At 37.4% G+C, this 15,272-nt stretch overlaps 1 protein-coding gene across 1 annotated transcript in view; it reads left to right on the forward strand.

The window, feature by feature from the left end:
* GRM5 (glutamate metabotropic receptor 5) overlaps positions 1–15,272 on the forward strand; it is a 600,744-nt gene that overhangs the window by 428,848 nt on the left and 156,624 nt on the right. Inside the window, exon 4 of the mRNA XM_035009412.1 lies at positions 3,621–3,856. Coding sequence (XP_034865303.1) covers positions 3,621–3,856 — 236 coding nt within the window. The remainder of the gene's footprint in view (positions 1–3,620; positions 3,857–15,272) is intronic.

The following is a 15,272-nucleotide window of genomic DNA, read 5'->3' on the forward strand; positions in this document are numbered from 1 at the left end:
CAATGAATCTAAAGGCTGAGCAAGAAATAAACTTTTGTACTAAACCACTGGGACATTGGAACTGTTTATTGCCACAAAATAATTTAGTCTAAGATAGGTAGATATTTACTAAATGTTGATGAAAATAAGAAAAGCTACAGAGATATGGAAGATGAATTATAGCTAGAGAATTCCAGAGTCAATTTTGTTAAACAACAATCTTCTGTTGAAAACAGATAAAAATTAAATTTCCATGAATTGCTAATTAGGAGGAATACTGGAAATTGAGGGCTGAGAGGAGAAAGGAGGATATGTAGATAATAGAGTAGGAAAATATATTTTGGTAATGCAATTTGGAAAGAAAATGAAAGTAAATTCTTGCAGGATGAGCATGTCCTTAAGATGTCTTCAGGGAGAATTTAAAGAATCTAAGGTATCTACTAAGGAGGTGTTTTTAGAATGGGTACATATTAAAGATTCCTCCTTTAGTTAAGCCAAGTAAGCTAAAAATGTTTTTCCTATTTTAAATGTCCAACTCACTCAGTTTCTATAGTCAAAGAAAAGCTGAAGGCCTGACTAATATAACACTCCAATTAAGAATATTATATGTACACCAATTAAGAATATTATATGTACACTTAATTCTTGTTATTCACAGTAGTTATGTTCCATAAACATGTACCAAACATTGAATTAGTGAATAGTGACCACTGTCCCCAGGGGAAGTACAGGTTTAAATTGCTGGGGGCCTCTACTCACAACATTTCCATCAAGTAGGCAGTACATAACCTTTCTTTATGCATGTTTTAAAAATGGTGTATTTTTAGTTTCTTTCCTTATCTTCCTCCCCACTCTTTATCCCTTATTTGGTAGAATAGCTGTTACCCAAAGGTATTTAGGTAGTACTTGACAGTCTAATCCATCAATATAATGTAAAGCATTAGATCATAGAAAAGTAAGCGCAAGTTTTTCTTGGCATTCATTTTGCTTTTGGATTATTTCTTACTTAGAGATACCCTATCATCTTAACAGAAATCTTAAAAGCACATTTTTATGAAAATGTTAATATTTAATAACCTAAAGTCAACATGACACCATCTACCTTAGCCAGCATGGAATGAAGTTTCTTGAAACTTACATAGCAGACATTCCTCAGTAAGTTTAAATAGAATAACCCTGTTTTGTCAAATAGATATTGGAATTTTCTGTTTGCATACAAACTCCATTATGATTTTTTACTCTGCTGTTGAATGGAAACATCTGGAACAAAACTGTTTTAAATTCACAACTCTAACTTATAGACTACTAATAAAACATCTTTTGCCAGATTCTTAAAAATGGAGAAGAAATTTGTACCTGGAAAAAAAAAAGCTAAACATGATGAGAATTGAGTCAATTAACACACTCTGGCCTGGATACTTTTTTTGTGGAAATATTTCCTCCAAAAAAGTTTATCAAGACAAGCTTTTTACAATCCCCATTAAATTCAGTGAATGAATTGTGAAGGGTAAATTGGAACCATTATAATCTTACATTTCTTATGTAATATTCATAATCATAGTGTTACATAAGAGCGAGCTAGCATTAACAAAAGGAGCAATTTAAATTCCCACTTCTTGGAGAATGGGGCTCTGCTTGACAAACAGCCTTTCCTGCCCCATTTGCAGCACGCCCCTGCATCTCCTCCAGTGCCAGTGAGACCCACACTCTCATACCAGTGATATAATAAATCCTCCACAACAGAGGGAGAAAATGAGGCAAACAAGCCCACAGCATTTCAACTTGTCAGCTTTAAATAAAATCTTCTGCAGCTGAAAATGAGAAATTTGAGGGAAGAGAATGTGTGAAGTAACCAAATTCAACACTGGGACAAAACATATTGCATGACTTATTAGTGTTTTTTTCCTGATCTGCCACAAAAGTTTTGAAATTTCACCATAATTTTTAACGAAATCTCTTGTCAGCAATGACTTAGAAGAAATGGTTCATTTTGTTTGTTTATTTTTTTTCTCCTCTTTTACCCATTGATGCCTTGGGAAACATCTCAAGTTATGGCAAGCCCCTATGATATCTTAATGACTAATCCATGACCTTTGGAAAAACTCTCATCAGTTTTTAAGTCAGAGTTGCCATAACAGAGCATGCTAGAAAAAAAGTACATGTTTTTTATACTTATTTTAATTAATTACTTATATAATACCTTCCCCAGCACTGATTTTTATATGCAAAATATTGGAGCATGCTCTCCACCTACAAAAAAAGTTAAAAAGACAAAAATGCATTTGAAGGAAGATAAAGGGAAATTTACATTCTGATAAATATATCTAATATGGGATGAAATAAAAAAAATGATTGTGAATGTAAATCCTTTCCCTCCCCCTTTCCCCAGTGCCTGCCCTCACCACCTCACCCTACTCCCCAACCCCCCACCCCCCCACCCCTGCCTCTTACCTACAAACACTTCCTGCTTTGCTTTCAGGAGGCTCCATTCTGTTTCCACTCAGCTCTCTCCAAACCCCCTGCCTTCCCTCTTTGTTACTTTTTCTCAGTGTTAAAATGTCCCTTGACTTTCTTTATCTTTCCTGAAAAAGCACTTGCCTGTCTTCAAAGGAAGGACAACCTCACTGGGTCCCAGCAGATACTTAGCACAAGTTGTGCATCTTCCAATGGGAGAGAGGATGGAAAAATCAGTATCGTTTGTCCTGAATGGCTCGAGGTGTGCCCAAATTTGATATAAACATATTTTTATGTCTTTTATTTCCGATGTTGTGTCTCACATATTTTCCAAATAAGTTTAGAATACTTTCCCCTTATTCTTTTATACTCTTATACCATTGTAACACAAACTCTCTGATTTCAAACTCTTTTATTTTAAAATTCCTAGGTTACTTTGAGTGGTCAGTACATAGAATGATAGCAATATTGAAGTGTATGATCCCTGTCACCATCCTTGATGGCTCATTGTTAAGAAGTTTTTTAATCTGTCCAATGTAAAACAGGATTTCATATGTGCATTTTAAATGTATTAAAGAAGTACCATGTGACAGGAAAGAGTATATGGATTGTGGATTATGGGACGCCATTTGAAGTGTGGAAGAATCTATATTTAACAGAATGACCATAATCAGTTTTTTTAACCTCCTTATAATTTACTTGTAAAATGTGAAAAAAAAAATGAATATCATGTCATAGGATGTTAAATTAATATTAGGTGTGTTTTAGAAATATTTTCATTTTTACTTTATGATCATTATAATAATTATAAAGTAAAGGAACAGAATGGATTTAAAGTTAACTTGACCTAGCTACCCAGTAAATAGTATGAATGGTGATATCATGCAATTTCCATGCATATACTGGTTTTACAACCAGTAAAATTCTGCCAAAAGCATTAGGTTATTCTCCACAGTTGGAGGTTAGTAAGACTGGTGCCTTCTAGCCCTCTTATACCCAAAGTTCCCATGGTGTTTTATACTCTTTATTCCAAGCTTCTTTTTCAGTAATCATGTAGGTATAATGTATATCCTGGTGTGGCCTGAAGAGCCATTTAATGACTGAACTTTTCAAAAGGAAAGCAAATATGGAATCATTTCCTTAGAAGGTATTTGTTCTGAACTGAGCTGGGTTTTGTTTCCCCACAGTGATGGCTGGGCGGACAGGTATGATGTGACAGATGGATATCAGCGAGAAGCTGTTGGTGGAATCACAATCAAGCTCCAATCTCCTGATGTCAAGTGGTTTGATGATTATTATCTGAAGCTCCGGCCAGAAACAAACCTTCGAAACCCTTGGTTTCAAGAATTTTGGCAGCATCGTTTTCAGTGCCGGCTGGAAGGGTTTGCACAGGAGAACAGCAAATACAACAAAACTTGCAACAGTAAGCAGATTTATTGTTTCATTTAGAGTGGATAAGGCTAAGGCTCCAATTTAAGTAAAGTGTGTCAGGGGGATAGTGGCTGTAATCTGTTAAAGAAGATGACTCTTACAGAAACAGAGTGGGTATTGCTACTTACAGTGATAAACGGACTTTGTTCTCACTAAGAAAAACATATCAGAGCAAATGTTTGCTCCGTGGAGATCTCCAACAATTTTATTATTTATATCATTCAAGAAATTGGCACTGTGCTGAGAGGATAACGTGAGCTCCAGAGAGGAAATGCCGTTGCCGTCCTTGAAGGCAAGAACTACATTCTGCTCATTTTGATTGTCTTTAGCAGTTAGCACAGCGTTAAAGACTTCGTAAGGGTTTCATATATTCTGAAGAATAAATCAGTGAATATTGAAGGAAAGAGCCAATTCCCAGCAGGGATTTGTTGTGTATAGTTATTATGTTTCAGGAGACACATCTGAGCAGAGCCATGCATTCTTACATATGTATAAGGGCTCACGGTGTCCCAACTGTTGGCTTTGGTTGTAAGGGTACCAAGGTGAGGAAAACTAGTTACTGCTCTCAAGAGGTTTAGTGTCTAGAAGGGAGATAGTCACGCCAGCCAATGCTGCAATCCAGTGTTGTAAGTGGTATTATAAGAGTTAAACACGGGGTCTTGGTACTCTTATTTATAAGTTGCACATTGAAAGGGAATCTCGACTCTAATAACTGAGATAGGGCCAATATTGATCTATATGTCAAGTTTTCCAAAAATTAAGGTTTGTTAAAATTGATAAGGGATTTGTTGAGACTGCCTTAACCCCAAATTGTGGAACAAGAACCCCATATGCATTTCCATACGAATAAAATATTTGAGTTAGTGGTAGAGGTGTCTTTTATCCACAACGCTGGAACACAACAGTGCTTTGGGGCAGTGGGTTTGAAATCCTGGCCCATAAACCAATTTCAGTTCACAGAGAAGTTGTCCCATACCAGCACAAAAATGAGAATAATGGGAACGATATAGAAAATTTTTCATAATGCACTTTCCCTCCCAGTTCATGTCCATCCTATATTTTTTGGTATCAGTTAATTCTTTCCTGAAATGAAGAAGGGAGTAAATGGTGATTTGTGATTGTTTTTAAATGTAAGTTCTTGCTAAAATAAGAACTTGGCAACCTTATGTCAGTTCCTATTAGGGTAGTAGGGAGTGGAGGGATGCTGGAGTGTGGGATTTTGTACTGGTCACTGAAATCCAGAAATTACAGAAGGCTCACGTTGTGAGCCTGTGTTTGTTTCTCTCTCACTTCAGATACTGCTGTCCAAAATTTTCAAATGCTTCTTCATTTCCTTTGCTTTTATTTTTATTTTCAGGAAAAAGAAATGTGTGAGAATACATAGCATTGTGAATTCAATTATACAATTTCAATTTTTATAGATAATTTCATATTTTTCAACATTCTATCCAGTTTTTATTTTTTATTGTTATGTTAATCACCATACATTACATCATTAGCTTTAGATGTAGTGTTCCATGATTCATTGTTTTTGCATAACACCCAGTGCTCCATGCAGAACGTGCCCTCCTTAATACCCATCACCAGGCTAACCCATCCTCCCACCCCCCTCCCCTCTAGAACCCTCAGTTTGTTTTTCAGAGTCCATCGTCTCTCATGGTTCGTCTCCCCCTCCGATTTCCCTCCTTTCATTCTTCCCCTCCTGCTATCTTCTTTTTTTTTTTTTCTTAACATACATTGCATTATTTGTTTCAGAGGTACAGATCTGAGATTCAACAGTCTTGCACAACTCACAGCGCTTACCAGAGCACATACCCACCCCAGTGTCTATCACCCAGTCAACCCATCCCTCCCACCCCACCCCCCACTCCAGCAACACTCAGTTTATTTCCTGAGATTAAGAATTCCTCATATCAGTGAGGACATACAATACATGTCTTTCTCTGATTGACTTATTTCGCTGAGCATAATACCCTCCAGTTCCATCCACATCATTGCAAATGGCAAGATCTCATTCCTTTTGATGGCTGCATAATATTCCATTGTATATATATACCACTTCTTCTTTATCCATTCATCTGTTGAAGGACATCTTGGCTCTTTCCACAGTTTGGCTATTGTGGACATTGCTGCTATAAACATTGGGGTGCACGTACCCCTTCGGATCCCTACATTTGTATCATTGGGGTAAATACCCAGTAGTGCAATTGCTGGATCATATGGTAGCTCTATTTTCAACTTTTTGAGGAACCTCCATACTGTTTTCCAGAGTGGCTGCACCAGCTCTCATTCCCGCCAACAGTGTAGGAGGGTTCCCCTTTCTCTGCATTCCCGCCAACATCTGTCATTTCCTGACTTGTTAATTTTAGCCATTCTGACTGGTGTGAAGTGGTATCCCATTGAGGTTTTGATTTGAATTTCCCTGATGCTGAGCGATGTTGAGCACTTTTTCATGTGTCTGTTGGCCATTTGGATGTCTTCTTTGGAAAAATGTCTGTTCATGTCTTCTGCCCATTTCTTGATTGGATTCTTTGTTCTTTGAGTGTTGAGTTTGATAAGTTCTTTATAGATTTTGGATACTAGCCCTTTATCTGTTATGTCATTTGCAAATATCTTCTCCCATTCTGTTGTTTGCCTTTTGGTTTTGTTGACTGTTTCCTTTGCTTTGCAAAAGCTTTTTATCTTGATGAAGTCCCAATAGTTCATTTTTGCCCTTGCTTCCCTTGCCTTTGGCAATGTTTCTAGAAAGAAGGTGCTGCGGCTGAGGTCGAAGGCTGGGTTCTCCTTTAGGATTTTGATGGACTCCTGTCCCACATTGAGGTCTTTCAACCACTTGGAGTCTATTTTTGTGTGTGGTGTAAGGAAAGGGTCCAGTTTCATTCTTCTGCATGTGGCTATCCAATTTTCCCAACACCATTTGTTGAAGAGACTGTCTTTGTTCCATTGGACATTCTTTCCTGCTTTATCAAAGATGAGTTGACCATAGAGTTGAGGGTCCATTTCTGGGCTCTCTATTCTGTTCCATTGATCTATGTGTCTGTTTTTGTGCCAGTACCATGCTGCCTTGATGATGACAGCTTTGTAATAGAGCTGGAAGTCCGGAATTGTGATGCCGCCGGCTTTGCTTTTCTTTTTCAACATTCCTCTGGCTATGCGGGGTCTTTTCCGGTTCCATACAAATTTTAGGATTATTTGTTCCATTTCTTTGAAAAAAGTGGATGGTATTTTGATGAGGATTACATTGAATGTGTAGATTGCTCTAGGTAGCACTGACATCTTCACAATAGTTGTTCTTCCAATCCATGAGCATGGAAAGTTTTTCCATTTCTTTGTGTCTTCCTCAATTTCTTTCATGAGTATTTTATAGTTTTCTGAGTACAGATCCTTTGTCTCTTTGGTTAGATTTATTCCTAAGTATCTTATGGTTTTGGGTGCAATTGTAAATGGGATAACTCCTTAATTTCTCTTTCTTTTGTCTTGTTGTTGGTGTATAGGGATGCCACTGATTTCTGTGCATTGATTTTATATCCTGCCACTTTACTGAATTCCTGTATGAGTTCTAGCAGTTTTGGGGTGGAGTCTTTTGGGTTTTCCATAGAAAGTATCATATCATCTCCAAACAGTGAGAGTTTGACTTCTTTTTTGCCGATTTGGATGCCTTTGATTTCTTTTTGTTGTTTGATTGCTATGCCTAGGACTTCTAATACTATTTTGAATAGCAGTGGTGATTGATAGTGGACATCCCTGCCGTGTTCCTGACCTTAGGGGGAAAGCTCTCAGTTTTTCCCCATTGAGAATGATATTCGCTGTAGGTTGTTCATAGATGGCTTTTATGATATTGAGGTATGTACCCTCGATCCCTATACTCTGAAGTTTTGATCAAGAAAGGATGCTGTACTTTGTCAAAAGCTTTTTCTGCATCTATTGAGAGGATCATATGATTCTTGTTCTTTCTTTTGTTAATGTATTGTATCACATTGATTGATTTGTGGATGTTGAACCAACCTTGCAGCCCAGAGATAAATCCCACTTGGTCGTGGTGAATAATCCTTTTAATGGACTGTTGGATCCTATTGGCTAGTATTTTGGTGAGAATTTTTGCATCCGTGTTCATCAGGGATATTGGTCTGTAATTCTCCTTTTTGATGGGGTCTTTGTCTGGTTTTGGGATCAAGGTAATGCTGGCCTCATAAAATGAGTTTGGAAGTTTTCCTTCCGTTTCTATTTTTTGGAACAGTTTCAGAAGAATAGGTATTAATTCTTCTTGAATTGTTTGGTAGAATTCCCCTGGGAAGCCATCTGGCCCTGGGCTTTTGTTTGTTGGGAGATTTTTGATGACTGCTTCAATTTCCTTAGTGGTTATAGGTCTGTTCAGGTTTTCTATTTCATCCTGGTTCAGGTTTGGTAGTTGATACATCTCTAGGAATGCCTCCATTTCTTCCAGATTATCTAATTTGCTGGCATAGAGTTGCTCATAATATGTTCTTATAATTGTTTGTATTACTTTGGTGTTGGTTGTGATCTCTCCTCTTTCATTCATGATTTTGGTGATTTGGGTCATTTCTCTTCTCTTTTTGATAAGTCTGCCCAGGGGTTTATCAATCTTTTAATTCTTTCAAAGAACCAGCTCCTAGTTTCATTGATCTGTTCTACTGTTGTTTTAGTTTGTATTTCATTGATTTATCCTCTGGTCTTTATGATTTCTCTTCTCCTGCTGGGTTTAGCTTTATTTGCTATTCTTTCTCAAGCTCCTTTAGGTGTAGGGGTAGGTTGTGTACCTGAGACCTTTCTTGTTTCTTGAGAAAGGCTTGTATTGCTATATACTTTCCTCTTAGGACTGCCTTTGCTGCATCCCAAAGATTTTGAATAGTTGTGCTTTCATTTTCATTGGTTTCCATGAAATCTTTAATTCTTCTTTAATTTCCTGGTTGACTCATTCATTCTTCAGTAGGATGCTCTTTAGCCTCCATGTATTTGAGTTCTTTCGACTTTCCTCTTGTGATTGAGTTCTAATTTCAAAGCATTGTGGTCTGAAAATAGGCAGGGAATGATCCCAAACTTTTGGTACTGGTTGAGACCTGATTTATGACCTAGGATGTGATCGATTCTGGAGAATGTTCCATGGGCACTAGAGAAGAATGTGTATTCCGTTGCTTTGGGATGGAATCTTCTGAATATGTCTGTGAAGTCCATTTGGTCCAGGGTGTCATTTAAAGTCTTTATTTCCTTGTTGATCTTCTGCTTAGATGATCCGTCCATTTCAGTGAGGGGGGTGTTAAAGTCCCCCACTATTAGTGTATTGTTGTCAATGTGTTTCTTTGCTTTTGTTATTATTTGCCTTATATAATTGGCTGCTTCCATGTTAGGGGCATAGATATTTACAATTGTTAGATCTTCTTGTTGGATAGACCCTTTAAGTAGGATATAGTGTCCTTCCTCATCTCTTATTACAGTCTTTGGTTTAAAATCTAATTTGTTTGATATAAGGATTGCCACCCCCACTTTCTTTTGGTGTCCATTAGCATGGTAAATGGTTTTCCAGCCCCTCACTTTCAATCTGGGGGTGTCTTTGGTTCTAAAATGAGTCTCTTGCAGACAGCATATCGATGGGTCTTGTTTTTTAATCCAGTCTGATAGCCTGTGTCTATGGATTGGGGCATTGAGCCCATTTACATTCAGGGTAACTATTGAAAGACAGGAATTTAGTGCCATTGTATTGCCTGTAAGGTGACTGTTACCGTATATTGTCTGTGTTCCTTTCTGGTCTATGTTGCTTTTAGGCTCTCTCTTTGCTTAGAGGACCCCTTTCAAGATTTCCTGTAGAGCTGGTTTTGTGTTTGCAAATTCCTTTAGTTTTTGTTTGTCCTGGAAGCTTTTTATCTCTCCTTCAATTTTCAATGACAGCCTAGCTGGATAGAGTATTCTTGGCTGCATATTTTTCTCATTTAGTGCTCTGAATATATCCTGCCAGTCCTTTCTGGCCTGCCAGGTCTCTGTGGATAGGTCTGTTGCCAATCTAATGTTTCTACCCTTGTAGGTTACATATTTCTTCTCCCGAGCTGCTTTCAGGATTTTCTCTTTGTCTATGACACTCGTAAGTTTTACTATTAGATGTCAGGGTGTTGACCTATTTTTATTGATTTTGAGAGGGGTTCTCTGTGCTTCCTGGGTTTTCATGCCTGTTTCCTTCCCCAAATTAGGGATTTCTCTGCTATAATTTGCTCCAGAATACCTTCTGCCCCTCTCTCTTTCTTCTTCTTCTGGGATCCCAGTTATTATAATGTTGTTTCATCTTATGGTATCCCTTATCTCTCGAATTCTGCCCTCGTGATCCAGTAGTTGTTTATCTCTCTTTTTCTCAGCTTCTTTATTTTCCATCATTTGGTCTTCTATATCACTGATTCTCTCTTCTGCCTCATTTATCCTAGCAGTTAGTGCCCCCACATTTGATTGTACCTCATTAATAGCCTTTTGCATTTCGACTTGGTTAAATTTTAGTTCTTTTATTTTCCAAAAGGGGTTTCTCTAATAACTTCCATGCTTTTTTCAAGCCCAGCTAGTATCTTTAAAGTGATGATTCTGAACTCTAGATCCGACATCATACTAATGTCCATATTGAAAAGGTCCCTGGCATTCGGTACTAACTCTTATTCTTTTTGTTGAGGTGATTTTTTCCATCTTGTCATTTTGTCCAGAGGAGAATAGATGAATGAGAGAACAAAATGCTAGCAGGGTAACAACATCCCCAGAAAATATACTCTAAACAAATCAGAAAAGATCTGAAGCAGGAGGAAAAGAAAGGGAAAGAGAGAAAAAAGAAAGAGGGAAAAAAAAAGTAAAAGTAAAAGATAAAGATAAAAACAAACAAAAAGAGAACAAAACAGAAAAAAAAAACAGAATATGTCAAATATGATCAAATATGATCAGGCTGGTATATAGATCAGTGCCACACACTAGATTTTGGGCATATTTTGGTCTGTTAGAAGAAAGTGCCTCCCCAAATTTTAAAGAAAGAAAAACTTATATATGTACAAAAATAAGGGTTGATATGATGAAGAGATGGAATATGACTGTAAAGGTGAAAATGATAAAAAATGTTAAAAAAGGAATTGATCAGAAGTTGTTTGAAAAAAAAAAAAGAAATGGATTTAAAAACAAAAAAGAAATAAAGGGGAGAGAATGTGATCAGGCAGGGAGTAAAAAATACCATACACTAGAGATTTAGGGTATATTTTGAGCTGTTAGAAGAAACTATCTCAAATTTTTAAAGAGAGAACAACTTATATATATATGCCAAGAAAACAGGTAACTACTATAAAGGGGTAGAATATGACTCTAAAAATGAAAATAAAAATGTTTTTAAAAAAAGGGATTGATAAGATGTTGGTTGAAAAAGGGAAAAAGAAAAATTTAAAAAAAAAAAGAATTAAAAAAAATTAACTTTGAAAGACAAAGAATCATGGTAAAAAAGGCATGGATTCTATGTGCAGTGTTCCCCTAGCGATGGAGTTCTGCCGTTCTCATTGATCGGTAAACTTGGTCTTAGCTGGCTGTTCTTGCTGATCTTCTGGCGGAGGGGCCTGCTACCGTGGTTCCCAAATGTCTCTGCAGGAGGCGGACTTGACCTGCCCTTGATGGTCCAGGCTATGTAATCTGCTTGAGTTTGCTCTCCAGAGCTTTTGTTCCCTGCAAGCTTTCCGTACAGCTTTGGAGGCCGGGAGTGAAAATGGTGGCCTCCCAATCTCTGCCCCGAGGAGCCGAGAACTCAGAGCGCCACTCCTCATGAGCCCCCAGAGAAAAGCAGTAAGTAACTCCCATCTCCCCGGTCTTCAGCCACACTCTGTGCTCCCCTGGCCTGTGACCGAGCGTTTCTATCTCTGGCACCCGACCCCGGCTGGAGTCTCCAAACCCCGCAGATCCCTGCAGTGCGCTCCCACGCTGCTCCTCCCGGGGGAGGAAGGTGAGTCTCCCCGGATCTGCTGCTTGTTGGGTCCCTGCTGGAGGAGCAGTGGCCGACTGTGCCCCAGATCACGGTTTATGACAACCCCGAGCTGAGAGCACCCACCTTGGCTCCATCTCTGCAGCCAGCTTCCCTGCTCTGATAGCTGGGAGCTCTGCCACACTCAGGCACCCTGGTCTTTCTGTGACCCCAAGGGTCCTGAGACCACACTGTCCCGCGAGGGTTCCACCCCCCACTTAGCCACTGGAGTGACATCCCTCAGCGGAGCAGACTTCTAAAAGTTCCGATTTTGTGCTTGGCTGCTCTATCACTTGCCAGAAGCAGCCGACAGAGGCCCCTCCCCCGCCATCTATCCTCCCGAATATCACCTCGGATTCACTTCTCCTACTCCTCCGCCATCTTGCTCCGCCCCTCCTCTATCCAGTTGCTGATGGCCACAGACTTATTTCCTCTCCTGAGATTTGGGAAACTCTTCCGCTCTGTGTTCCAATTCTATGATTGTGTACAGATTACTATATGTAGCTACATTCAAGGAGTTATAAAGAGTAAACAATAGACATGATCTAATCTTCATTCTCTTTTACCAAGGTGCTAGTGACTGTTCCTAACAGTGTGGCTAAGGGAATTTTTCCAGTTGATCTTCATCCTATTATGTACCAATGCTCTTTTCCTATGCCTTTTTGTCTGAAATGTTTTCTCCTTGAAATAGTTCTTTGTTTCTCTACTGTTAGAGACCTTATTTAGATACAGTCTTGAAAAACTCTTTAATTGATTTCCATGCAATATTATTTCTATTGAAATTGTTCTGTTAAAGCCTCCCTTTCAACATATTGCTGTAGCTCTGTCTTTCACGTAACTACCCTGATATAATTTCTCTGCTCAGAATTGGCTCTTTACTCTAGTATTAGAAAGCACTCTTCAGCTACTCTGCCACCCCTGGAATCTTATCTGACAACGATGTCATTTTGTACATAAACATGGACACTTATGTGAAGTACCTCTGTTATTCTTCTCAATAAGGGAAGCACTATGATTATCCTTATTTAAAAATAACAAAACCAAGATTTAGAGAGAAAAAATAACTTGCTCAAGGTCACCTAACTATTAAACACTGGAACTTATACTTGGACTCAGGTTTGTCTAAAGTTTAACCAATATGATATACTAAAGAGATAGAATATGACAGTGTTCTAAAAATTGCCATCAAATTTGCATTATATAATAGTTAATAAATAGGCCAAAGATACAAAAAAGAAAAATCTTAAAATTATTTGTATATGACTGTGGAATGCAATAAGGGATACCCAAATGTTCACTACTCTCTACTTTTGACCATATTTCCTTATTTATTCAAATGTCCTTTTTGTATCTTAATCCCCATCTTCAAATTTAGTATATGTGCTGCCAAAGCGAGCACTATCTTAATCCCCATCTTCAAAGAGGCCCCAGTAGGTTACTTGTATTATAACACTACTGAATTTACCAGTGTTTTCCTAAATATAATGCACTTAAGCCCTTTCATCAGGCAGTGTGCATAAGACAACCATTTTTGAGTTGGAGTGTTAAGAAGTATTAAGAGTTTAACATAACATAATAATAAAAAAAAAAGAAGTATTAAGAGTTTGTAATTCAGGGCGCCTGGGTGGCTCAGTTGGTTAAGCGACTGCCTTTGGCTCAGGTCATGATCCTGGAGTCCCAGGATCGAGTCCCACATCGGGCTCCCTGCTCAGCGGGGAGTCTGCTTCTCCCTCTCCCACTCCCCGTTTGTGTTCCCTCTCTCGCTGTGTCTTTCTCTGTCAAATAAATAAATAAAATCTTTAAAAAAAAAAAAAAGAGTTTGTAATTCATGCCAGTCAAGAAGTTTTACGTTACTCACTGTCTACAGTACATTAAATCGAACAGAGAGTTCAAAAAGAAAAATGGCTTGACCCAAAGAATAGAAATATTCATAGCTGAATTACGCTTATTTTTCTTAGGAGATTCTTGGGAGGCAAAGTATAAAAGTTAGGAGAGGTATCTAAATCTAGTAGTCCAGAATTAGCAGCAGCTTTATAGAGAATATGTCCCATTTATATGAATTCTTCAATGTTTGTTAGCTTTGCCTATTCTCTTATATAATATAAATAGAATCTTACATTATTTGGTTTTTTGTGTCTGGCCTTTTCCCCTCAAAGTAATGTGGTAGAGCTTATCCCATCATTGCATATATTAGTAGTTTATTGTTTTTTATTGCTGCTATGTCATGTCCCTTCGTATGGATTAACTACCTGAATTTACCTATCAGTTCTTCTATAGATGGACATTTGGATTATTTACAGTTTTCGGTATTAGAAATAAAGATTTTATTAATAAGTATGTACGTATTTTCTGGAAGACCTATTGTTAGATGTATACCTAGTAATGGAATTGCTACATCATAGGCTCTGCATATGTTTAGCTTTAGTAGATAGTGCCAAGCAGTTTTCCAAAATGATTGGACTAATTTCTACTTTCCCTGAAATGTATGAGAGTTCAAATTGCTCTGCACTCTTGTCAACACTTGGTTCTATCTTTTTTTTTTTTTTAAACATTCTGCAAGTGTGTGTTTGTATCATATTGTGATTTTGATTGGCTTTCCATTATCTATTACCAAGTTATGTTCCTTCTCATATGCATATTGGAAATTTGGGCATCTTATTTTGTAAAGTGTCTGTTCAAGTCTTTTGCACATTTCTTTGAGTTGATTATCTTTTAACATCTATTTTAAGACTTCCTTATATAATGTGGATATATGTATCATGAAAACTGCCCAATTAGACCATGGCTTATTTTTAGTTTCTATTTCTCTCATTAGTTATTTGTTTTCTATTTGTCTACTTGTTCTTCAACTCTTTATTTCTCTTTTACTGCCTTCTTGTGGATTTATCAATAATTTTTATTATCTTATTCTATCACCTCTCTTAATATTTTTGTTTCATCTCAGTATAATTCATTTAGTTTTCAATAGAAATTACTAAATGAATCTTTAAGTTGGTTCTTGTTTATATTCAAAAATCTTGCAAATATTTATATCTGTTTATCCCCCCACACTATTTTTTGCTATTGCCATATGATTTATTTCTATATGTATTATGTACCCCACAGGCTTTGCTAGGATTGTTGCTCTAAATGGTCAACAGCCATATTTACCCACTTTAGTGTTCTTCATTCCTTCTTGTACTTCCTTGCTTTCACCAGTGATATTTTCCAGCCTAAAGAATTTCTTTTAGTATTTCTTGTAATATAGGTCTACTGCCAACAAATTTTATCAGATTTTTTTCATAAGAATATCTATATTTCACATTTATTTTTGAAAAAATGTATTCGCCAAGTATAGCTTTCTGTATTGCCAGGTCTTCTTCAGTTTATTTAATTTTTCTTTGAAAACAGCATTCCATTTTGTTTTCTGTATTCCATTATTTCATTGAGA

The sequence above is a fragment of the Mirounga leonina genome, unplaced genomic scaffold (genome assembly GCF_011800145.1).
Source record: "Mirounga leonina isolate KUSES-001 unplaced genomic scaffold, KU_Mleo_1.0 Mir_153, whole genome shotgun sequence".
NCBI lineage: Eukaryota > Metazoa > Chordata > Mammalia > Carnivora > Phocidae > Mirounga > Mirounga leonina.